The sequence below is a fragment of the Spea bombifrons genome, chromosome 4 (assembly GCF_027358695.1).
Source record: "Spea bombifrons isolate aSpeBom1 chromosome 4, aSpeBom1.2.pri, whole genome shotgun sequence".
Taxonomy (NCBI): Eukaryota; Metazoa; Chordata; class Amphibia; order Anura; family Pelobatidae; genus Spea; species Spea bombifrons.
In genome coordinates, this window is record NC_071090.1 from 98,196,249 (window position 1) to 98,222,712 (window position 26,464).

The following is a 26,464-nucleotide window of genomic DNA, read 5'->3' on the forward strand; positions in this document are numbered from 1 at the left end:
TTCAGGTGTTTCAATCAGACCCATTGCCGCAGGTATATAACATCACCGAGCCGTGCGGTCTGTACGGTCGTACCAAAGAGCTCAGTGAATTCACGTGTGGTACTGTGATAGGACGCCATGCTTGCAATAAGTCAGTTTGTGAAATTCAATCCCTGCTGGATATTCCACGTCATCTGTAAGCGGTATTATTGGAAAATGGAAGCGGGTAGGAACAGCAGCAACTCATTAATATCCGCACAAAACCCGTGAAGCTGCATGCAAGCCTCACATCACCAAGTACAAGACTTTTTACCTATTCTGACTATGTATACAGCTAATAGAAAGGGGGGGCAGACACTTTATATATGTACTTGTGAAGTTATCATTTATGAAATCACCCTTCCCATGCTGCCATTTTGCAAGTTTTTTTTTTTTGTGGCTAAAGTTAGCAAGGACTTCAGAACAAAAATACCCGCATACTTTAAATATATGGTTCTGAAGCAATGTCAATAATAACAAGGAAATAACCAGAATGAGGAATCTGCACACTCCGAAGGAACTCGGGTGCTTAACTGTGCCAGGAAAGGCCACCCCCCAGTAAATCAAAAAGATAAATAAAGGCTCCAGGCACTTAAGGGTTCCAGCATTAGGCAGATTTATTGAAGGAAGAAAAAAAAAAACAAATGTTTGGACCTCGCGTTGTTTTTTTTATTCCTTCAATAAATCTGCCTAACGCTGGAACCCTTGGGTGCCTGGAGCCTTTATTTATCTTAGTAATAAAAAGGAAGACCTGCATGAAATCCAGTGCTATACACAATTCAAATATACACAATCCAGCGCAACTACAAAAACCTGAATTTATCTCATTTTGCTCCAATGATCCTTTATCTGCAGACCTGGAGGCGGCCATTCTTGTCAGTCGTGATATCTTTGGTGACTTTCCCCACTCCTACAGACTTGTTGAGACGATTCTATATGGCAAAGCTAACGAAGTACGACAGACTTTCATTGGTTAGAGTGTCTCACTGGGTGAATAAGACCCCACTTACTCCAGGCAGTCTTTTTTTGGGGGGGGGGGGGGCATTTTTAATGTGATACTAGTAGAAAACAGAATTGTGGCGGGTCTTTCCCTGTAGTCCATTCAGGGCCAAGCACATATGTGATACGAGGTGGCACAAAACCTCACATTAACCATTTCCTAGATAAGGCGGGTGGGTGTAAGATTCATTGAAAGAGGGCTTCGTGTTATTTTTTTGCGGCGTTTAATAAGGGAAACCATATGGCAAGGATGAGCAGTTCTCCCCCCACAATAACATAATAAATGTTTGAGCTACTGTTTAACAATGGTGGAATATTAAAAAAATGCGCACAGAAAAACAGCAATAATTGGGTATAAAAATATTTATCATCGATCCTGGTTACTTTCAAACTATTCGATTGTTACAATTTGCATGTTTGACACCACTGTTATTTACACAGAATTACTGCAGACAAAATAAGTACATTAAATAGCAAAACATTAAATGGCAAATAGCAACTTTTTCAAAGGCTGCTAAAAAAAGAAAAGTAGAGTAGGTTTAGAACAACCTAACATTGTAATATTTGCGTTGTTACATATATTATACATACCTGGCATAGCATGTGAAAAGCCTGTATCTTTTACAGTCATGTCGCAGAAACTTGTCATTAAGAGAATGACATATTGAAGACCACAACTTCACTTAGTACAGGCTGAACAAAGGCATAGCTGTACTACCTAGTACTGTTCTCATCGGTACATGACCACTAACAGACAATATTTACTGCTCGAGGAAGGCTATTGCCTGGATATAAGTTACACTGATGGTAGACAATGCTTTGGTTTACACCACAAGCCACCCTTCTGTGTTGGACCTCCTTTCGTCGTCATTGCAGTTGGGGCAGAGCTCACGGCGATCATGGTGGTTGGACCAACTGCTTCCTTCGCTGACTAGGATAAAGCCCAAGCACAAGTCTAGCATCCTTCCGTTTCAGACTGCTTCTATCCTCCAACCAAGAGAAGGTTCTCTAGAAGACATGACGTCTTACACAACTAAAGAAATATTTTTCAGAAGAACAGAGTCCGCGGGTCACTGTTTTTGGTTGTTGGGTGTCCCTGTATTGGGAGCCATATTACTAGTTCCAGACAGCGCTATCAAGGCAGGCTGCAGAAGCTGCCTATTGACCAGCGACTCACGGCTGTGTATAATGGTGCTGCCTTCATCAATAACAGAGGGCACTCTGCCCAGGCTTTCCACGGCACCCATCACATGGTTCCCTGGCGTCTTCTCTCCCGTCTCTGCCTTTGCCAGGATGACAGTTTTTTGGGGCGCCTGCAGGACTGGCCCAATCTTGGACAACACTACTGTGCAAGTTGGGTTGGTTGTATTTGCAAGTGATGGGGTGGTAAAGGTTACAGCTCCTGGGGAGACACTAGAGGATCCTTGAAGAGCCATGGGTTTCAAAGGTAAAGAAGTCACATCACTGACCACAGACTTGGTCAGCGCAGAGAGCTTGGCATCAGACATGACGTATAGAGTCTTCGGAGGACTGGTGGTCACTGCACAAAAAGAATGGAAATATGGAGAGAGATGTCAGAAAGCATCACTTATTCTTTAAAACCTATTTGTCTGCATGCTCAAGTCTTCTGTTGCCTTTAGATTTTCAGCATCACCTATGTACCAACTTGCCCTAGAAGAATGTTGTATAACATTTTACGCAGGATTATCTAATTCTATGCAGAGCCACCACTACACATTTGATGATTGATGATGAGCGCAGCACTCAATCTCAGCACACCAGTGCCCGGCAATCTGAAGTACTCCAGGCGCTGGGCAAACCCATGACAAAAAAAAAAAACACACATCCACATGAGCTTTCTAACAGCGGACTTGTGACGTAAATGCCAGTGGAAACTATTTGGTGATGAGCATTTTTTTTTGCTGCAAACTACCAATGATCCTTCTGTTCGATGGTGGCACTGCACAGAAATTAATCTGATAGCACTACTCTCTACAATGTCTAAACAACGCTAGAGCGTGTGTGTGTGTGTGTGTGTGTGTGTGTGTGTGTGTGTGTGTGTGTGTGTGTGTGTGTGTGTGTCCGACTCTTTACATGACGAACCGCAACTCTATTCATTCTCATTCTCCTCATTCACTCCCAGATTGACTCATATGACTCGTATTCACGGGTTCCTGGGGTGATGGGATTCACAAGGAGGTGAACATTTCAGCCAACCTCAAACTAGAGAATAGTTACCTTACCTGCTGGAGGGGTAACGGCTCGTGCCGCAGACAGGGGTTTATCCGCTGCGGTCCTGTCGCTGGCTGCGGGGGCTCTGCACGGTTCGGTTACAGTAGGGGGAAGAAGTTTGCTAGCAGAGATGGTGCAAGTGGGGGGCGAGTCAGAGGCCTGCAATATATAGAACAGTGACAGTGATCGATCATAAGGGTGAAAATCTCATAAATGTTTAGCCAACCGAACAGCAGTTTGTTTGGCGCTACGTTATTTCTGTGGGATCATTCCCATGTCCTGAACTTACTTCCCTTCTCATCCTCTAAGGCAGTCAAAATCACAGGATTTAAATAATTTTAATGGCAGTGGAATTTATCATCATGTGTGTTCCATGACTAACCGGGTGGTTAAGACATCAGTCACCCAATTACATAGGTTTTAGATGACAGACCTATAAAATCTGCACCTGGGGAAGAAGACGGGTCCAGTTATACTTGTGGCTGGAGAATATATTTTAACTCGTTTGTCCAGCGTCTGGGGTTTTGTGGGTTACAACCTCACCAATGACCAAACTTTCAATGTTATGCACAGGGGAAGAAAGAAAATGTTAAAGATGTCCTCTACCAGCATTTTCTATGTTAATGCCAAGCAGGCCTTCACCCTGGGCAATTATTCTGGCATCAGAGGCTGCAAAGAACGGTTTGCATGAAACGGCAGTCAATAAACCAGAAAATCCAGTTCATGTTGTATACGATCCCAACCTTATGCAAGACTCCAGGGATTGATATTACCTAACTCAGCTCTGAGACCATTACTTGGGTGTAACGAGAATGACCTCTCCCATTCCCTGGGACAGCAAGGGTGTAATGAACAAAACAAAAACTACACACAAGGACCTCTTTGTGGGGGATTAACAGACAGGGGCACTTTCGTAAAATTGAGACATTAACTTGTTGTTGTGGGAGCGATTTCCACATACACTACATGTTATAGCAGTGCCCTACCTGGCCTAACAGCTTAATAGTTATCTGGCAGTAAATGCCATCATTACATGTTTTCTAAGACATACAGCAAAACAAATCACACTTTTGCTATTGGGTAACAGGCATGTGTTTTCTTAAAACACGCAATCCATTTTTCCACCATTAAATGTCCAATTCAAACGCAACTCGTTATATGTGGTGTATGCTTCTTTCACTTTTAACATGTTAAAATTTTACCCAATGCCAACCTTTATGTTGCCAAGAACGGTAAAAAAAACAAACAAAAAAAAAACAAAAAAAAAAAACGTATGACGCATACCACTTGCTGGGTGGTATCCTCGTGTCGGGTTGGGGTGGCTCCCATTCCGGCCTGGCTAAGGGTGGTCACACGAGTAGGTTGACCACGCAGAGTGACTGTAATGGTGGTTGGGGCCTTTAAGCCTAGTTAGAGATAAAAGGAAAGAAAACTGAGTTTTAAACCTTGCTTAAGATGAGCCGCAGGCATAAAGGCATGGAAAATTCCTATATTTACCTGAAGGACTGGATAACTGTGCCAGGCCAGGTAGACTGCTTGCCAGCTTGGCTAAGCCACCATTGGTGAGCAGATGATGTATGGAAGAAGGTTTCCCCCCAGATGAGGCTACAAGAGAGGAAGAAGTCACCACTGGAATGGTGCGCATGATAGCGCTACTTCCCGAAGTTACCGTGGCCAAGCCTTGAAGTTGGGCAGGAGCTTTGACTGCCAGAGTCTGCCATGTAGAAAGAAAACAAGGATAAACACACCAAACACTTTACACAGCATGTATTCTTATATACTTCACACAACCACATTAACTCAACTTTAATGTGTATACCTGAGTGTTTGATACGGGGGCAGCAGAGGTATTTGGGAGAGCCGAAGGTTTACCTCCTATGTCTTGCAAGCTAAAACTCAAGCCCTGCAGAAGGCTACTTGCTGAAGCTCCAGCGCCTGAAACTGCAGGACAGAAAGAGAAGTTCATTCATACGCACGGATGCCTATTAATGTCATATACAAATACAATTGGCATGACAGTTTTGGTGCTAGACAAAAAGTACCTGGCAATGTGCTAGATGGCTGATTCTGCGTACCAGGGGTAAGGGTGGACACCAGGCGGCCTTGGATGGAATGAAAGGCGCTAGGGGTAGAGGTGTTCGGAATCAATGCGGAGTGGGATGAGCTCGGTGGGGTGCTGTCAAGGCCTAACCTGCAAACACAAACAATTATATACAGAAAAAAGGACATTATGCGTGAAGTATTGTTCGGCAATAGCGGCCATGTGACTGAATACAGAAAGTCACCCCCCCCCCAAGTAATCTACTCATTAATAAATTCTGTATACACAACTTAAGATACTTTAGTAGAACTATATGCCATTGAAAATAATTTTAAGAGTGGTTATTTGTTATATCGTATTATCGCTAATTGAATGTGGGTGGGGGGGTGTAGTGTAATCGCCAAGTGCGAGGACATCTACTTTTTGCATCCGTCCCTGACAGTAATGTACACAGAGATAGGTGCTACTAAGCAATGGGAAGCACAGAAGGACATATGCCGGGCTTACTTGGGTGCGGTGAGGAGGCTGGTCAGATCTTTGGTGCTCATGGCAGACTGGCCAACCGTTGTGGCTGTAGACTTTGCGGCTGGGGGAGCAAAAAACACAAATATATATTTTATATATTAATAATCCATATTAAAATGTAAATATCTACATACCAAGTTAAACAAGAAAACCAATGCTGCAATGTAAGGTGCAAAATATTTTAGGGGATAAACCGTACACCCCCAGAGTGTCCAAAACGGGTCTTCAGAAAAGTCACAATGCTTCGTGGGTTACTGATTGTATAAATGACTGAGGCTTAGTTGGCTCTGGTGCAAGCGTGGAATTTATGACTCCACGCGGATAAAGAAGGAGACCGAAAACAAAAAGAAAATGAAACAGATTTCCAGTAAACATTACTTAAAAAATGTAATAGCAAACAGATAACCTGCGAGTCAGGGTCTGAAGACTCAAGTTGTGAAGGAGACTTTATCAAGCAATAAAGTAATAAAATGTCACATCAAAAAAACTAAAATACAATAAAAAAGGCACCTGAGCTCTTGGGAATTACAACATCTGGAATGATTAACAATCAACAAGGTGGTAATGCTTATAAAACAGGTGCACCGGAGGTACAAAAAGGTGTATTTTATGCCTATATGTTTCAGGTATAATTCCGGCATAACCCTCATCTTATGCGTGTTAACACGGCGATATGTTGCGTGCCGTCACCTATGCAGGCTTCATGTGCAATCTAAGCACAACATGCTTCCGTTTGTCCGAAGTTAGACAGTGTTCTTCTAATCGATGCAAAAGAATTACCTAGACCTGCTACCAACATAAATCCACCGACAAAAGGGAAAGAAAAAGTAAATAAAAAAAAAATAAAATGAAAAAAAAAAAAAACCCGACACCACCCACACAGGGAAAAACATAAAGATGTCGTAACTCGCAGGAACTACTAACCTTCCTGGCTGGAGGTTCCCCCGCCTGGCGCATCCCCGTGCGAGACAATGGTCACTTTAATTTTGGCTCTCTTGGAAGGTTTCAAACCAGGTGTAGCCCCCGGGCTCGGAGGTCTCTTCAGCTGCCCCCGGCCGTCGTCCTTCTCCGCAGCATCTGCAGATTCCGAAGAGACAGGAACTAGATAAAGGAAAAAAGATTGATGGCTTTAATAACAAAAACATAGAAGGTTTCAGTGACTTTTATTCCACCAAATAAAATTCTATGTCAAACTAGCTGCTGCTGGTTATACATTGTGCCGTCATAGCACTAGTTACACGTATGTGCAGTCATAGCACTAGTTACATGTATGTGGCGTCTAAGACCTCTGAACAAAGGTGTGTGGATATCATGGGCCCGTTCTCTGGAATCATTTGTTCACAAGGTGAGAATCAGGTCAGTTTCAGTAAAGGGAAGCAAAAGCATTTGGAGAAGCAAGCAGGCAAGCGCTGTAATGTTTACTTTTCATTGTGGAGCATCTGCTGTGGATCACCACATAGTGGTGGGTTGTGGAATTGTACACCTGAGCCCTTCTAGACACAAACTGAAATGTGACCGCTAGAACGCTAACCCGAACATAACAAATCGGGGTGAAGCAGAGAGAGACCCCAACGGGTTCTGCCTCTGGCATCCGCTTGTAATAAAGGGTAACCCTGGCTACCTGCGCCTATCCCCGTGTCTCCGATTCCCATTACAGGTAACCCCTCAACCCCGTCTTACTTTCCGATAAGTCTGCACTAGACGAAGCGGGGAAGACCTGGCACAGGCTATGGATACGCACCAGTAGCTTTCAACATGCTCCAGCTTGGCGGATCCGTCTACGTCACAGAGACACAAAATCTATACATATAACCGCCGTGTACATGGCTCTGTCTGGTCAAAGTCATTTAAAATAATTATAGATCCCCAACTACGTCATCGCAGGTACCTGCTGAGAAAACAGCAGAAGGGACACTTACCAAAGACGCATGACGGTGATCCTGTAGGAAGGGACTTCCTCACCAGCATGTTTTGTTTCAGGAAAGCGGCAAACTGGGCTGAAACCAAACAGACAAATCAGACGTGCGGCAACCTGATTCCAACACCAGTGAGGACTTATATTTCACACATGTCCGTCTGCAACAACTGAGTGTTTACATTAAAAACAAGTTATTTTGCTCTTAACATACTGGTACTTTGCTTTACTCTGGAAATGCACTTGTTACAGATATTGCTTTGAATACTCAGTGTAAAAATTAGTAGACATGGGAGCAGACTTGCAAAACAAACAGAGGACCTTCAACTCCTGGCACGTAACTTAATCTAAAGGAATTTCTATGGAGAGTTGGTCACAAGAGCTAAACCCTGCAGAAACATCACACTTTGTAGCACTTTTGAGATAATGGGTGCCTATTGAAACACAGCCAAGGCCATCTAGTCTGTTAACCTCCCACCTAATAGATGCAACAACTACATAAGATGGACTTAATTATCACAGACTCGCTGGCCAATAAATACACAACTTCTTTCTGCCACTTTTACAGAGCGGCCAAGAAACGTTCTGTAAAAGCGTTAAAGGTACACTCCGGTGATCACAGGCACTTTATGATGCATGCGATAGCCGAGTGGTCCCTTTAACAAGCCCCTTCCTCTCATTTCAGTGGGACCACTTTCCTGGCGCCAATCAGCTGCATGAAGCAGCCAATCCATGGCATGAATCATCAGACCACGAAGCAGGCATTCTGCTGCAGCTTCTGCCTAACGCAATAAATTATTATTCTTTCAGATTTAAACAACACATATTCAAATACTTAGAAAGTACTTTAAGATACGTTCTTAGTTTAAAGGGCTTTCTTGGACAATAGAGTGGCCCTTTAAAATAATAATAAAAGGATGACTACAAACAAGTATATGAATGATATAATATAATTATATCAGTACACAGAAAAAGACACTCAGGTGCAAGTATGAATGAAGGGACAAATCCATAGGGGTCAATGCAAGACAGCAGGAAATGCCAGGCATCAAGAGAACAATTCCAGAAGCCTTGGTTACCGGACAGCCCTGTTAATACAGCGATTGTGGACGCTTGTGATCCCATAGGAAAGGTGATTTCATAAAAGGGTCATAGCAGGTTAACAACCCAATTCCACACCGAAACAGCAATCAGTGAACTGAGGCCCAAGTACCTTTGTAAACATGCCCTTTAAAATAATGGTAACATCAGACATACAATGCCCATCACTGCTAACCATTTGCTGCCCATTCTTACTAATTTCCCAAAATTAAGGTTTTGAGCAAAGTTTCCGACAGCATTGTGCGGTTGACCCGTGTACGGAATGTTACACAGCACAACATGATTCTATGAATTTTACATCTAGCATAAAAAAAATGAATAAAAAGAGACTATGGTTTCTAAAACAAACTGTGAAAATTGGTTTATTATTCCCATAAACAGAATTTAAAAAAATAAAATCGATAGTGACCAATAAATTGTTGTTCTTTAGCACCCAGGAGCTTATAGGTTTACCTTGTGCCTGTTTTTGGCTCACTGTGCTCCCTGCCCTTTGGATTTGGGTTTTCAGCGGCACGGTTGTCTGTCCAGGCTTATGCGGGGTCGGAACAGAAGTTAATTTGGTCTTTGGGCTCGAGGCTGGACTGCTGGAAATGCTTGATAGATCCTGAACACACCAGAGAAATAAAAGGTCGGGTTGTTAAATGATGCAATAAATAAAGGCGTTCTAAGTTAAAAATAGTTAATCCTGATGAAAACAAATTGCAGTTTGCTAATCCGGCACCTTGTAACATAGCAGCTTCGGGTCCTAATGAATCAACAGTGTAGGTTTATGCAGAATGCACCATTTAGGACCAGGCAGTATGTGTTATAAACAGAACATGTACACTAACAGGATAAAAAGGTTTATGCAGCGTAAATGCATTATAAAAGTGTACAGATAATACCTGTAACAGTTTATAAAATTATAGTTGCGGTAGTTAATATAGTTTTAATGTTTTCTGCTAAAGTGTTTGAATGTTACCAACGTGGTATCCATGTTTGTAAGCTGAGCGGACTGCTTTGATAAAAATCGGAGACTGACCTTATACACGCGCTCGTTCCTCACCTCAGAGCCGGAAGGGGAAGCAGGGAATCGCGCTGCCGGGGAAGCTGGTCTGCTGCTCCTCTCCGACAGATCCAGAGACAGGTCCCGGCGCAAGAACTCTCGAGGCTTCTTCTTTTTTTCTGCATCGAGATCTCGAGGGTCTGACCCTGCGTGGCCTTCTGTTCGGGTCAAGACCCCTGCCAGAAAATCAGCAATTTCATCCTATGAAGAAGAAAAAAAAAACGATGCCCGTGTGACTTGTGGAAAGAAAAAAAAAAAAAAAAGCACAAAAATTGGAGTAAAAACGATGATGTATGGGAAGACACAACACAGGAGATAAAACCTGAATCCAAGGAAGAATAATAAAAAAAACAAAAAAATCACTGCTTTAATAATGTGCAGACTGAAAAATGTGTAGATTTCACTTATTTTACACAATAAAAAAAGCTGCAAGACAGATGCTCCGTTTTGTTATTTTTTTTTAAGTTAGACCAAATGCACTAACTTTTCAGACATCTGTGGCTACCAAGTACAGGGGGGCAACATATGATGTCTACCAAAACCAAGTCACGCACACCTAAGAGAAAGTGCTCTATGCCAGTCTCTCTCCCCATCTCACCTGGATACATCGATCCACCATGCTTTGTGTCAGACTCTCAGTTTTCTTTTTCATTTTACTTATCCTGTGGACATAAAAAAACAGAAATCACTAAGATATTATGCCCTGATTTAGTTTATATTAAAACCTCAAAATGTTTTCATTCATTATGCAACAGTAATTCTGTCCTGAGAAAAAAAAAAAAGATCTTGTAGCCACCTGGAACACGTAAGATTAAAATGAAAATACGCTAATCATTACCGGAGATTATCATCAGCTCCTCCAACAATCACTAGGCTGTTATCGGCTCTGAGCTTCTCTCGGAAATCCTCCATTGCTTCTGGGTGGCACAATAAGGCGTTCTGTCCAGTGACAAAAAGCACCGGGGTCTTCATATCAAGAAGAGGATCATCGACGTCCTAACAAATTTCAAAAGGGAGGACAAAAAAAAAAAAGGAGGAAGCCATATTTAATAAAAATATGAAGATCTAGATATAATTGTAGGGTTTCTCTCATCATAGTTAAGATCACAAAACTCACCCCCCGGGGTCCGTCAATAGTAACTAGGGGGAATCCAAGGCACACCACGGCAGTCACATATTCCATCAAAGATACCTAAACCAGGGCAAAGAAGGATTATTGCCACATGCTATTCACATGATCAAGTATTACAGTACTAATAAAGCGAATGTTCTTTTAAACGGTTCTAAGAAGGAAAACAAATAGGTGGAGAGGACAACTGATGGACATACACGCTGCGAGGATGTTTGCACCTCTTAGAAGATAACACATTGACAAGATGGCCCGAATGGTTCTTATCTGCCAAATTCAATGTTTCTATTTCTCTTGCAATATGTTACATGTACAAATTATGAAATATTAAAACACTGCTTAATCATTTTAAAATTGTTACTGCACAGCTCAGATCTGTTGATTATTACAAAGTATGAAACATGGTCCCAGTAGAACTGGAGGAGTGCAGTACTGAGACGGCACACCGAATCCTGGCGTTACATTATGAAACTACAAAACAAGTCCTGAAATTATATAGTTCTGTCACACAAGCAAGACCTGGACTGACACTCACGTGACAGGCAACCAACGCTCCTGTGTTCCAGCCGATGAGAATCACTGGTTTATGTGGGAAGTGATTGTGAATCTGTAAATAGAATTAGAGAAAAGCGTGTTATTCCAAAAATAATCTGCTCTGTTCTCCATATCAACAGAAATTGGAACACGGTAAAATACCTCAATCACTTTTCCTCGCAAGCTGCCAATCATGTTTTCCAAGCACTGGGACGTGGAGATGCCGCTGCCGCTATTAACCAGCTGAGCACCAACAGGGATTACCTTTCAGAGACAAACATTGTGCACTTAACAAAAAGGCAAAGTATGCAACGGATTTATACACTAAGGAAATATTGCTTGGTCAGTCATTAATAAGTAAAAACGATAGGGCAACCGTCAATGCAGAATTGAGGAAATTATATTAATTATATATATATAAAAAAAAAAATTTTTTTTTTTTTTTTACAAAACACATACATTCCTACAAAGGGTTCAAACCTAGAATGACATCTATTCTTACCTTGGCCAAGCAGGAGAGCTGAGACTGCCAGAAGCGCTGCCTCCGTGATGTAGGAAACACCGCGCTGCTCGGTCCGGACGGGGCGATGAGGATGAGAGGAGAGCCAGGAAGCTTGCTCTAGATAAATGGAGAAAATCAGATTCTGTCAGCCAGGGAAGAAAAAAACCAGAACCTGTATGCTTGGCAGACTATTCTATAACAACTGACATTGGAAAGGTTCTTTACCGGCTTGTTATGTGACAAGACCCCAACTGCCGGGTCCCAAGGCCTCTTCAGGAGCAGGGAAAGTGCTTCTGCGCTGGCCCCTCCTGCCCTTACGGTGGAGGTGAGCAACATTCGGTCAATGAGAGCTGGGATCTGCAAGAGTACATTACACATAAGTAAAAGGCAACTCTGAATTACTAAGTTAAATTTTTTTTAAAAAATCTACGCAATAAACAATTATGTCAGCAACGCAAAATCCACCACTGTCCAAAGAAAAAATAAAACTTTGCAAACATCCCTTACGACAAACTTACCTTGCCTTTTAGAGTCTGCAAAGCATCCAGATACGCAGCAAGCAACGGCAGACTGAGGGTCTCCACTAGGGTGGAGTGCAGCCATTGAACCAGCTTGGTCTCCCAGCTTACAGAGGCTAGAGCCTGACGGATACGCCGAGCACATTTATCCACAGAGATCCTTCGCAGCACCGGTTCGTTGGCAGCCTACAGATCGCACCGAAATCAGTAACAAAAAGCATCAATTTCCAGAAATGCACGCAGACCACGCGTAGGCAAAAGAAATGCTCAGGAATTCCTCGTGTACATATGGCCGATATGCATTCAAAAGAAAACTAAACTATTAAATAACTGCAAATACAGGTCAAAAAAAGTTTGTGGTTTGAGATTTTTTTTCCTAGCACAATCATGTCACTAAGAGATTTAGATGGGTTCACCTTACTGCTATCGCCATGCCAACAGGGACAGGAAAGCACATTCAAATAAAAAATTTACATTTCAATTGTTTACACATTAAATACCAAATGGTTCAACATTCTCCCACTGACTTTAACTGTATGCATACATATATAAAGGAAAAAAATAACGTACTCCCTCATTGGCGAGTCGAGCGAGCCGATCCGACTGCAGAGCCTTCAGGATCTTGTTGAAAAGCTTGTTCTGAGACGAAGTCCACCCAGTCCTAGAGAGAACGGAAACCATGTTACGTGGACCTCCTTCCCCACGATTCCACCGAGATACTACGCTCACATCACATTAGACGCCGCTTACAACCACGTAGATAACACGACTACAAAAAATAACTGCTATTTTACGTTTATATCAGCGAACAGAAAAAGAACACGATTAACAAGTTACAGAGAGGAGCAGGAACTAGAATCGGGGATATATTTCCTTTAAGATGGACAAGTCGCCCACACAGCTTTCAGGATTTTTAAATATCTTGTCTACGGATCTTTAGCTCAGCTCCCATGGATACACTTGATGTGCTCGTGGGAACATACTGTGAGGCATGGTATTTTTTCCCCCATCTTGGAAGTTAGTAAAGCAAATAGAATCTCTGTAGCTTCAGGCGAGCCTTAAACATAAAAATTGTGTTAAACGACAGGTATCCTGAATTCAGCCTGTGATGCCGAGAAGTGATGTAATACTATGTAATACCTTTAATGAATTTAAGCTCCTTATTTAACATCAAATTAAAAGTATTTGAAGAGCTGAACTATTTTAACAGAACATACAGCAGAAAGATACTCAAGGTCTGATCGATGATATTTATTTTTCACTTTGAATATATACATATACATTTAATAATATAAGGCCGCTGACCTGTTTACATGTTCCTCCCAGTCATCGGGTGGGGGGGGTGCTTCTGTATCTGTCCGTACAAAGATCACATGCCGCTCACACTCATTCATCACACTCCTCGCCTTCTGATTGTCATACAGCGGCATTGGGATGGGAGTGACAGTCTCAACATCGATAGGGACATCTGTCTCTCTGTATAAGAAAGAATGAAAAGCAAGTGAGTGGAATAACCCCCCAAAAAAAGATATTTCTAAATATACAATTACATTAAACGTCTTACATCTTATTTTTTTGGGATCGGCTGCTATATTTACGCCTAGTTTATTTTTTTTTTGTCAGCAGCATTAAGATATATTCGCTGTTCAACGCGTAGATACATGTCAAGCAGCGAACATTTGGGGGGTTTATACCAGTGCTGTAGCGCAGAGGAGTAGCTGACCCAAACACTTACACGACAGTCTCCTGCTGCCTCCGCGGGGTGATGAAGAGGGTCCGCGTCGGTCTGGCGTTACTGGCGTCAGGGTGGGCGCTCCATGGCTTGGCGTAGCTGTGATCCAGAAAGACCAAGTCGAGTTCTCGCTCGTGCACAGAGAGCTGCAGAAGCAGCGAGGTGCCCATCCTGCGAGCGGAAGACTGCAGATCCCGCTCGGCCCCTCTGTGCGACATTCTACCCACTTATAAGGGGCCACAAAGCCTCAAGACCTAATGAGAGAGGGAAAAAAAAAAAAGATCTGATTAAAATACCAACGTATTTCAGCTCCATATACAAAACCAATTATCACAAAGCGCAGGCAATCTAGATTGTAAGCTCTTGAGCAGGGCCCTCCTCACCTGTTGTTTCTGTAAGTCAAATTGTTATGTTATATATACTACTTGTTATGTCCTGTCTACCCATTGTACAGCGCTACAGAATATGATGGCGTTGTATAAAACAAATAACGTGTGGCTCGGCTATCACTCCCTTTGCATGTGTGATTAAGTTCCAAACAAAGAACAAGCAAAGAATGTTTTGGCCGCTGGAAAACGTCGAGACGCAGCCTTACTACGACATCACCAAGTATTTAGCAAACCAACCGCAAAACACGCCACAAACAGCGACATCGGCGTCCCCGATCTCATCCTTGTGTGTATGAATGACCAAAAACGGTCCCGGCAGCTCCGTGCAGGTAAAGAATAATAAAGCTCGAGAACAGTCGCAGATCACCATGGCAACCACAAGAGTTACGTTCAACTTTTGTAGGTAAATGTACCATCAGAAGCATCAACCCCAGTACTGGGACAGCCGACACGTACCACAAACACAGGCACCGCAAGATATTGTCATGGAGACTAAAAATGCAGTAAAATCCACATACTAATGAACAATGACATCAGAGACCATGTGATATTTCACTATTCATTCATATCGGGGCAGGGAGTGTGGATCCACTGGGATATCTGGTACACTCGCCATCACACCTACCATGGAGCAGCTCCAATATCTATAGAGATCACAGTCAGGTTTTATGCTCCATGCTGATAACAGACTTATTACTGATACAAAATAGCGCTTTCCTCATCAACATAGCCCTCAGGCACTACGGTGCGCGGCTGTGAAAGGGTTAAAGAGCCACACTCTTGTAATAGTGACTGTTCGGGAACGTAGTACCACCACCCCCTAGTGTCCGTGTACAGTAACCACGGTGCACCAAATACACCCTGGCCAAACAGCAGCAAATTCGCCGTTTATTGCCTCATGTTATTAGTGTGTCCGTGGAAAGGTTCTAACACCGCTAAAAATATTCTGTTCCCGCCCGGTACGCGTACATCCCGCCACCATCTCACCTCTCCCGCAGCGGGCCTCACATCTACTCGAGGAGGCGTCGGCCCTGACACTGTGCGCGTGCCCGCGCACGCGTCATCACAGGCCGGGGCGCGCATGGGGGCGGGGATTCGAAGCTGACCGTTAAGTGTTGGCTGCGCACGCGCCAACCTAGCGTGGTCGCTGGTGGGGACAAGCAAATACATAAAAAAAACCGCAATCGCGTCAGAGTAACGCAGCGCAGTGTCATTTATTCCTCCCCGCGGTCCTTTATCTCCTTGCGGATGTAATTAACCAGGGAACTGGAGCGCGCCTTTAAATACGAACCACTCCACGAACTAAAGTATACCTGCCGTCTCGGTATATAAAGGGACAGTTCAGTCACCGTGTGCATTTTATGGGGAATTCTGCAGAATTTGCCCCTCCCCCCAGGTATTTGGTGGCCAGCAGATATGTATCCATAATAAAGTTATCAGTAATAAACCTGCTTTGACTAAATGGGCTCATTTTTTGAATACATTCTCTGTATAACAGATGTTCTTTTTAAGGGCATTGGCTGGTGGGGGGTTTTATATAAGAAATATGTATAATGGCATTTAAATCCAACAAAATATCATTTATGTTTGGACAGAATTACCGACCGATTGTGGAGACTTGTACCGTAATGGCCTTTTAAGTCAAATTTTAAATGAGACACATCAGCCATCAAATGCACTCTAATGTCTATGATCCCTGAGAGGTTCTTTTAAACTGACATGGCATCCCCTTTGCAGGTGCATTGGGGGGTCTTCAGAATACCCTCAGGTATGTTCCGTGCAACCGTGTGCTATACAGATGTGGGTATTATGTAACCAAGATTTTACCAAAAAAAAAATATATATATATATATATGTTTATATATATTTACCATATAAGGGTTATTAAAAACAATTGTGGTGCAACATGGTAAAAAGCGAGGTAATCGACAGGAATATTTGGATTCTAGTTCTAGTAAGCTCATCATTTAATTTTAATACAAATTGAATAACCTTTTATTCTGCAATATTTGAACTGCACTTATAGCCATAATAAAACAAATAATATAAATAAAGTTATGGAATAACCTATATCAATAGTGAGTCTATGAGTAGAGAAACGCAATATTTTAATATAACCACTAGGTGTCACCCTAGAACTGAAATTAAAGGGACAGCATACCATGCAGCGCCACCAGTGGAATGGAGAATGCATAGCAAACTACATACAGTACATCATGTGATATGCATTCTATAATAGGACATAGATTAGGAGTGCATTAGCCCTAAAAATGTTTTCTTGGAAGGCCAGATTCGACTTTGCCAGAAAACATATAAAAATGGCTGCCCAGTATTGGAAAAATATTCTTATTTTTCTGTGTCTGTGCTAACGAGACATATTTTGGACCAATGTTAAATCTAAAATATAACTAATGTTATTTAAAATCAAAAACATAGTATAGAATATATGAGAAATGGATGGTTATACCCTGCAAAGCATTGGAAGGAGTTACAGATTTATAAAAGAATATAAGAAAATATTCATTTTACTAATCCATTGATCATATAAATATCAGGGTACTGCTGGTAAACAGGATTGCCGGATTATATTGCATCTCCAAATGGAATTGGAACCAAATGGAACCACAAGCAATCCTATGAAGTCACATCGTTCACACTAATCATGCTCTGTGAGTTAAATGGCTCCCCTTTTTAACCCCTTTTAACAGATGAGGTACTAGATATTTCATGAAAAGATGGTCCTACAGGACCCATGACATACCTGATACATCATTGGTTAAAATGATGGAAAGAGATAGCAAAAATGTCAAAATTGCTGTGCCATAAAATAGCCATGGTCTTAAGGTGTTAATACATTGTGAAGGTGTTTTTATGTGAAGTATGTAATTCAAAAACATAATTACAATCCCCGGGACTAGATTTTATTTGTTTTGGCCTTTTTGTGTTTTTTAATAATAATGAGCTTTGTTTTGCTATTGCTTTGTACACAATAGAAGAGAAATAGAAGAGCTTGTAAGATGTCTGTTTATTCTGAAAATATGTAAAAAATGTAGCCCCTGACGCACACATATATTTAAAAGGTCAGTGCAATAGACAGCCACATCAAGGTAACACCTAAATAGATATTAAGTTAAACAAGATAACCCCAAAAGTCACATCATACAATATCCATGTATGAAGACCATTTCCCTCTATTTCTTTTTTATTTTACTGCATTTCATCTATTGACACTACATAAATATACAAATCTGCCATCTACACCATATAACAATGAAATCTCTCATTGCACAGCAACAAGCGAGAGGTCATTTATCATATAGACAGCATCTGTTACCCAATGGCTTGTAGGCAACTTACTTGGAGGCAGTAATTGCATTAAGGCAACCATCTTTTAAAGGAAAAATGCCTTACAAAATGACTCATTAGAATGCTTTAGTTACATATTTGTGACAAATTCATAAAGCTCCACCTGGTTTAGGTGGTACATTACATGTCTCCTTATGTGCCATTATAGAACCTGAGTCCTTACATCCTCTGATGGCAGATAAGAATCATTTGGCCCGTCTAGTCTGCCCATGAGAGTCCTATAATATGTCCAGCGATGCTCAAATGAAGAAATAAAAAGAATATGAAGTATACTTAAGAGCTGTTTTAGGAGCAAGACCAGTACCGCTGTATTCTAAACTGCCCAGAAGTTGCAAAGCGCTTACAATGTGACAAAAAAACATTACAGATAATTAATTTCTTTGTTTATGTTCAAAATGAATATATCTAAATATTAAAGGTAAGCATAGCTGAAGACTCTTTATTTGCCTCTTCCAGCCATTGTCCCTCAGAGGTTCCCCTACAGGTTTCTTCCTCTCCTGAGTGCTAAAGGATGACTCTCCGAGAGTCCAGAGGTAGCCCTTATTTTGTTTGTCATTTTTGCCTGATTTAAAAAATAAAATAAAATGCCAATATCATTACTCCCAAATCCAATGGCAGCAAATAGTTTGTGTGTAATGTTTTACTGGCAAAGTAACCCTGTAGGATTGTAGGATAATAATAATTCTGTACTATAATAAACATGTTTATACAATATATATTGTCTCTTGGTTTTATTTCTTTTAATATGAAACCAACATTTACAAAAGGTAGGATGGGTGCAGGTGTGAAATGGGGCAAATTGTTTTGTGGGCTATGTTATGATTTGTGGGGATCAATTAACAGTATTAGGGAATTAGGTCTATCTATGGGTGGATAATTCAGTATGTATGTATCTGTGTGTGATAATGTGAGCTTGTATTATTTAATGACCAGTAAACATGTGAGAAGGTTAGAGATCTGCATGGAGACCTGGAAAAATCTTTGATCTTTGGAAAATAAGTTATTCAGAAAGGGATAAAGAATAGATACTGAATATGAAGAGAAAGGCCACAGTAAGAGAAAAAGTCATAAAACACAGATTAGTTTCTGCTGTTCTCTGGGGTATAGATATCCACATAGGTGTAGAATGCACAGCTGGCTCACAATAGCCCAGTGGTTGCCAACCCATTCATCAAGGCCAGCAAACAGGATTTAGTCATTAACACATTACATTCCAACAAAGAGATTCAAAAAGCAATTGGTGTGCATTGAGGACTGGGTTGAGGACCCCTGCTTATAACAAACACGTGCAAAATGGAAAAGATCATGCGATCGGGCATTCCCTTCAATATTAACACCCACCGGAAGTTCTCTCGAGTACAGGAGATGAATAAAAAGCACAAAGAGCTATAATTATCCCAAACCAGTCTATTGTCTGTTAATCCCATGAGGATGTGACATGATGGGATGTTAACGTCTGTGCCGGATTAATCATAAATAACTAATGTTTAAATACAGGCGGAGAATATACAATTACCGAGCAGAGAGTATATATTTCTCTAGATGAGGTGAAGGTGTTCCCATATATACATATAAAGCTGAAAACGGTCCTGGCCTCCCACGGAGAAAACTGTGTCCCGACCATGGCACTCAACGTGTTAAAACTCCTAAGCCTGACCCAGAACACATCGGCGTCTCTTGCATTATTTATATTGCAAATTACTGACATCATTATGATATCATCACTACAGGCCTATATTGTAACAATGTTATGACCTTCCCTAGTTAAAGGGCCAACTCTGTCGTATATGGCAGCTATTTATGACCTCACTCTATCCAAATCCTGCCCTCATACTACCAGTAACTCCAAAATAATGCGTTTAGGGGCACGTCAGACAGAAATCTCCCCACAGTTGTACTTTTTATGCTAGGCTGGCTGTTCTTTAGAAATATAACTGCTGCCTGATTTGGTTTGTTTCTCAATGCACTTCCCCTGGGAGCGGAGAGATATTAATTCTTATTACATCATAAGATGTTTACAAGGTCTTGGAGCATTATAAGAAGCCAGGTCTTATTTCCCAGGAGCCGGAGCTCACAGCTGATCTACCGTGTGCCTCCCTAACAGGCGCTGCCGGAATAACCAGCTTAATCTACACGTGACAGCATCTCCCTCTAAAACCCCAGGCGTCCGATAAAATTATTCACTTCTATAAAACAAACTAGCTTTAGACTTTTAGATTTTGTTTACTTTTGGATAAGGCTGTGTTGAGAAAGTTGGGGAGTTATATGTTAAAGGACTAGGGTGCTTCAGCCCTTCATTTAGTGGGTAGTAGCTGTTTAAAACTCACTCCTGCTACCTTTAATAGGGACAGGTGCTGCCCCCCCCGTGGGATCCCCCCCTCTTCTAATTAAGCCACTGACCACTAATGCACACTGACATGGCTCTTTGACAAATCAGCACATTCTTCTTCATCTTAAAAAAGCTTGCAAACTCTTTCCTGCCCTCCCAACAGAACCCAGGTTCACAACTGAATGGGGAAAGAGATGTTACTGGGGAGGAATAATCATGCAGATATTTAGGATAATGGAGCTTTCGGTAGTACGTTACCCGGAAGTCTTCCCCTTCTTGGGAGTATGTAAGTGTGTAAGGCCAGAGCAAGCACCAGGCAGCCTTTAGCTGGTGTAGCCATGTAACATTCTCCATGTTTAAATCAGCGACTTACTCAGTGTCGTAGAAGATGAGTAATCTATGAGCACTCGGCACATTGATATCCTGCACCATTATGACGCCGTACTGTATCATTTGCTAAGAATATATAACACGGGCAGTATTACACTCCAAGCTCCTTCTACCAGGTGTTTTTTCTATTTTTTATTATAGAATATTAAAAAAAATAATGACTTTCTAATTCTGTGACTCTATTTATTAAAGGATCAGAATACGTGTAATATTCATTCTTTAATATAGGGATTTAGGACATTGGCTCATATCTTGAGTCATTCCCTTTATCCCTTATTTGAAATCCTAGCATACCTACACACATAAATATATCTACCTCGTGGCTCCTCTTCTGCCCCCACGCTGTGGAAGCTGTCACACTTCTACACAAAGCAGTGGTGAGCCTAGGGCACGTGGATCCTGGGTTCTGTAATTCTGTCCCCTCATAACTAAAACACATGTACATACTTACACGCGAACTTACTTAAACAAGCACTCTAACCCCATACATGTACACATACATATACACACTATCTCTCTCCACTCCCTCACACCATTAACCCTAGGCTCACCCCTGACACTCGAACATATGCCGAAATGCACACTAACGCTTACACCATACACTTACACATGCTAACACTAAATCTTAACACACACACATGCTAACAACATACACAAACATAAACACACTCTAACACACACTCACACTAACACCATACTATAACACATGCACACTTACTCTAAAATGTTGGTGGATCGACGTATAGTATTTATGAGCTATATATATATATATATATATATATATATATAAACAGTATTATAAGTCACCAAATGCTCCTTATGGCTCTATATTAGTACCAGAATGGGAAATCCTACAACATGTACGTAGTTTGGTATTACAAGTCCCCCATTTTTTATGAAGGCCTGCTCACACCTTGCCCCCACTCAGGAGCGTCTCGTCCTGCATGTTCTCCACACCCTGAACTTGGTTCCTGAACATGTCGAGATCTGAATTCTCCAGAATCCAATAAAACCCCTCAATGCAGCAGGCGTGATTGGCACACCTTGCATGAAAAATCTCACTCAGCAGACATGTTCTTAAAGAGCAGCTCTGAAGCGATAAGCACAAACGTTCATCAGTATCCATGAACCCAGCTCGATGTGTAGAACTCTGCCCTGGAACCAGTCTTTATAATTATGGAGGTCAGACCGAAGTGTGTACAGCACGTCCAGTGACGCATTAAAAAGTCATTTCAGGTGACGCAACCCAGACATTATCTCAGAATAATGCTGTATAACGAAGCTGCCTGGAACATGGCTTATTCTAAACATGATGGGCGATGTGTATCCATGTTTAAATAGGACTTCCTCTCGGGAAATAACGCCAAAGTATCACACGGCTGATAACAATGGCGGCCACACTATGTTAGTGTGCGTGTGTGTTAAAGTATGTGTGTTAACACATTAACCAATGACCAATTAACAACTTAACAAAAGGGAAGCTATAACTTAATGGCAGGGGTGGGCACCAACGTTGCTCATGGTTGACATTTACTGGGGTCTGTGGTGGGCAATTTAATGATGTTCTATGGACCTTCACAAACCTTGCCATGGACACTGGTGTCCTAATATTGACACTTTGCCTGTCCCTTCTCCCATGTTGTACATATAAGGCGTGTGTCACAATTACATAGCTTATTTTAGTTGTTAATCTGGGAAAAATTCACATCTTCCGTTATTACCTGGTACATAATGCAGGGTGCTTATACTTCCACATTCAAGCTATCTATATTGGTCCACAAAATGGAGAGCAGAGGGTTCTATATACAACAGAGCACCATAAATCTACACACTTCTACAGCACCTATCAAGATTATTATTATTATTTATTGTTTTATATAGCGCCATCAAATTCTGTAGCGCTGTACAATGGGTAGACAGGACATGTAGTAATAACAATTTGACTTCCAGAAACAACAGGGGCTACCGTAACTACTAGAGACCAACAGAACATAATACTGTGAAACACAGATACACAGCACCCCTATACACTGCTACAGTACCCACAAAGCATTGCACCACTAATCACCAGCAGCAACATATAGAACCATATGACACAATGCAAAGTCACAAATACACAGCATCTCATATCACAACCCAAAGACTGTCACTGGGGCTCCCTCTAGTGGCCTGATCCCGCTACAGCGTCACTTTAGTGTTTTATGGATAAAGAGGATATGACCAATCACAGAGCAGGAAGTGTTCTTGTGGACCAATTAGGTGGTGGGTTGATGAGGAACAGGAAGTAGCAGCGGCAGAAGAAAGATGAGGAGAGAGGAGTTGGAGCTGGGAGTGAGGGGCTCCGTATATGTATGTATACATTTATTTATTCATTCCAATTTCATGGCTGTACGTGAGCAGACTACCTATAGTAACAGACATATATAGGCTCCTATGACATCACTATATGGCGACAGTATAGGAAGACTTTCCTATAGCGACCTGTGGATACTACAAAGAAGCTTGTTAGTTGACATCACATATATTTATATAGCGCCGGCACGTTCCGTAGCGCTGTTACAACAATAATAGTTTAGCTCCTAGACCGGAAATGGGCTGATATTTTACACATTGATTTTCCTATTGTTTTCTTTAACAGCAGCTCTGTGTGTGGAGCTGGATATAGATCATATATAGATTGTAGATTACTGTCACCTGTTGTGAATGCATCAGCGAGCAAAATATCTATATAGATAAAAAAAGACAGGAATAGTTTGGGGTGAAGAGACCAATGAGCCCTTTAAACTGTGAAAAGTATTTCCCCGCCACCTTGAATTTGTAGCTTTAATTAACAGTGTAACAGAGTACAAGAGCGTTTTTGTAGCCGTTTCAGGGGAATATTTTGGGCAGATCTTCCAGTTTTCCTTTAAGACCACATAATCTGAAAAACATTGGCTAAAATAAATGCTACAGTAAAATTATGTGTGGGTGAACGTATGCAGTCACTGTATAGTTCATTATAGTTAATCACTAAAACCCAAATGATGGTAAACCCACCGCTAATGTACAAGTTTATAAAATATCCTTATCAGAGACCCCCTCGAGTTTATTTGGACCACAAAGGGTCGAGCGTTAGTATTGATTTTCTTTTTTATGATTTACTAGAACGGTCTCTGTTTTTTCTTCAAGGAAGGATATCATTCTGGTTTTTCGATTTCAGCATTTATTTATTTTTAAATTGTTAGATTTCTTAGTACCCATACATTTTGGATGTCTCTTTCCCGATGGAGATCTTACCATTTTGCGGATGAGACGTCCCCTTTTCTTCCTGAGTTTATAATGATCATCTGTTCCAGAGAAAAGTTATACCGGTAGCTGAAGCTGATGGATGTGAGATTCCGTAGAGTAACGGCTTGGGTTATTTATTACGTTAACGGAAAGGGCCATAAATACATAAATACCAATGTACTCTACCCCATTGATTCCCACTAGCGTGGTAGAGTCACGCCTTCTCCAGCTTTCTAATGTGGAGGGAAGAATAGTATTCCGTTAAAATAGATCATAAGGGTTTCTCATGCGCGGCTGGAACACCTGCTTTCCTTGTTACAGGGACGGGAGTTCTGCTTTGGGCAGGATGGGAAGCCATATAAATGTGAGATTGGCTACTGTTGTGGGGATTCGGAGTGCTGCACCTACTACTATGAACTGTGGTGTAAGTATGATCATACGTTTTGCACGTAGTCCGGGCGCAGCGGACACGTTTCTCCATAGGTAGTAAGTTTCCGTTAACTTTCTATGACTGTAGTACCATATTCATGTTGAAACACTTTCCTTACCTTTCCTTTTACTTTTTTGGGGGGAAGAGGGTGAAAAGTGCACACAATATACACAACTGTTCAAAAGTTTGGGGTCACTTTGCTGTTTTCATGGAAAACACTGACATTTCTAGCTGTAACATAATTGGAAAAGGGTTTTCTAACGATCAATTAGCCTTTAAAACGTAAACTTGGATCAGCGAACACAACGTGCCATTGGAACACAGGAGTGACGGGAGTGATTAAGGGCCATTGGAACACAGGAGTGATGGGAGTGATTAAGGGCCATTGGAACACAGGAGTGATGGGAGTGACAAAAAGCCTCTGTGCCCCTATGAAGATATTCCATTAAAAAAATCATTCCAGCTACAATAGTCATTTACAACATTAACACCGTCTGCGCTGGATTTCTGATCCATTTCATGTTATTTCTTTCTCCAAACCTTTGAACGGTAGTAATTATGTATAACGACGGCATCAGGACGCTCCGGGCAGATGTCTGGTGCTTTGGAAATTACTACAGTGAAGTATTCTAATAATTTTTTGGCATTTCTCCCTCGTGCAGGGTTCTGGTTGGCGTGGACACTAATAATCATGATTGGATGCTGCTGTGCATACCGTCACCGCCGAGTGAAATTAAGACATCAGCAAGAGCAGAGGCAACGAGAAATCAGCCTTATGGCCTATCAGGGAGTTGCCTCATTCCCAGCGTCGTTGGGTAGTTGCTTTATTTTTCTGTTTGTGGCGGGAGCTTTTATTGAATGTATGGAGGGAAGTCTTTGGATCTTAACTACTAAACAGTGCTACAAGACTGCTAATACCCCACCTGTGAATTAAGCTTTAGTTAGCGATCATAGTAATAGCTGCGCAAGCAAAATGTTCAAATATTGTGTGTTAAACTTCCAGAAACCTGGACGAGCTGCAAGCTGCCTTCCTATAGCGAGGTCACTCAGGAGCCCCCAACGCCTCCGCCACCCTACTGTGAGATTTTGGGTGAAGAGCCAAGGAGCACAGATCATCCTACCTTAACTACAGATGCACGCTTGGAACCGGGATCCGCAGAACAAGAGATATCGTTAAATGACGCGCAGGGTCCTACAACAGATGTTGTTTGCCATGCGAATGCCGGAGAGGTAGACGTGAATGGCAGTGAGAGAAGACGTCACATCACGGGAGACTCCGGGATAGTACTTTGTGAGCATGATGACAGGGGCGAGGGTCAAGGTGAGAGAGAAGGGAAGGAAAGAGTTGACGAGGAGAAGTAGCTGAGAGGAGGATGAAAAAAGTTAGACCATTTGTGACCATTTTAGGGATCACAGGTTAATAATGACTCTGTTCCCATCTTCTATGAGATGTATTATAGGACACTGATTCCAAAGGGCTGTTACTCCGGGGGGTCAGAGGCCTCGCCATCCCTGATAACCCCCGTCTACTCGGCACTATCGTTGCACTGATGGCATCTTCTTTAAAAGCTTTTGCACTTTTGTTTTTTGTAAATTAATATGCAAATTTTACGGACATTTTTGTTGCTTGTTTTGTATAAACACGAGACTTAGTATTTTGTTAAGCAAATAAGGGAAAACTGTTCAAACCATTTATACCCATAGAGAGAGAAACAATGTTTTCATTTAAGAACAATTGATGTTAGAAAGGGAAATAAACAGATATAATTGCTTCCTTTTTAGTGTTCCACGCACAACAGGTTTATGTTCGGCTTTAATGCTGTAAAATAGACACAAATCTGATCCTCCGTGTAACATGAAAACCAAAGTTCAGTCCAATCTTTCATCTATTAACCGGACACGTCAGGTCACCCCAGGGGCTTCTATAGAACTCTAATAATAATCAGCTAGCCTTTTAAATGACACAGAATGTGGCGGAGCATATCGTAAGCAATTCTTCTTC

At 41.7% G+C, this 26,464-nt stretch overlaps 2 protein-coding genes across 2 annotated transcripts; one reads left to right on the forward strand and one right to left on the reverse strand.

Annotated features, from left to right (window-relative positions):
- Positions 1-1,365: 1,365 nt before the first annotated feature.
- KANSL3 (KAT8 regulatory NSL complex subunit 3) lies at positions 1,366-14,532 on the reverse strand. The gene is made up of 22 exons (XM_053464670.1): positions 14,295-14,532; positions 13,865-14,035; positions 13,130-13,220; positions 12,560-12,745; positions 12,267-12,398; positions 12,042-12,158; positions 11,702-11,803; positions 11,541-11,612; positions 10,994-11,068; positions 10,715-10,872; positions 10,475-10,538; positions 9,877-10,077; positions 9,285-9,435; positions 7,735-7,812; positions 6,740-6,916; positions 5,798-5,876; positions 5,292-5,440; positions 5,069-5,190; positions 4,747-4,963; positions 4,534-4,655; positions 3,261-3,408; positions 1,366-2,557 (listed from the first exon to the last, which is right to left on the reverse strand). The coding sequence occupies exons 1-22, from the start codon at positions 14,507-14,509 to the stop codon at positions 2,088-2,090; spliced, it is 3,297 nt and encodes a 1,098-aa protein (XP_053320645.1). The 5' UTR covers positions 14,510-14,532; the 3' UTR covers positions 1,366-2,087.
- An 8,513-nt stretch (positions 14,533-23,045) lies between these two features.
- LOC128492196 (WW domain-binding protein 1-like) lies at positions 23,046-26,238 on the forward strand. Its single transcript, XM_053464665.1, has 4 exons — positions 23,046-23,114; positions 24,354-24,456; positions 25,125-25,277; positions 25,466-26,238. Exons 1-4 carry the CDS (start codon positions 23,070-23,072, stop codon positions 25,822-25,824), a joined length of 660 nt encoding a protein of 219 aa, XP_053320640.1. The 5' UTR covers positions 23,046-23,069; the 3' UTR covers positions 25,825-26,238.
- The last annotated feature ends 226 nt before the right edge of the window (positions 26,239-26,464 follow it).

Coding starts and splice junctions, on each gene's coding strand:
- KANSL3 (XM_053464670.1), bottom strand. CDS start 14,509: ATGTCGCACAGAGGGGCCGAGCGGGATCTGCAGTCTTCCGCTCGCAGG. Junction 12,746..13,129: donor CTCGACTCGCCAATGAGGGA/GTACGTTATTTT, acceptor TGCGATCTGTAG/GCTGCCAACGAACCGGTGCT. Junction 11,069..11,540: donor GAGCGTTGGTTGCCTGTCAC/GTGAGTGTCAGT, acceptor GCCCTGGTTTAG/GTATCTTTGATGGAATATGT.
- LOC128492196 (XM_053464665.1), top strand. CDS start 23,070: ATGAGGAGAGAGGAGTTGGAGCTGGGAGTGAGGGGCTCCGTATAT. Junction 24,457..25,124: donor CTACTACTATGAACTGTGGT/GTAAGTATGATC, acceptor TCCCTCGTGCAG/GGTTCTGGTTGGCGTGGACA. Junction 25,278..25,465: donor CTCATTCCCAGCGTCGTTGG/GTAGTTGCTTTA, acceptor TTAAACTTCCAG/AAACCTGGACGAGCTGCAAG.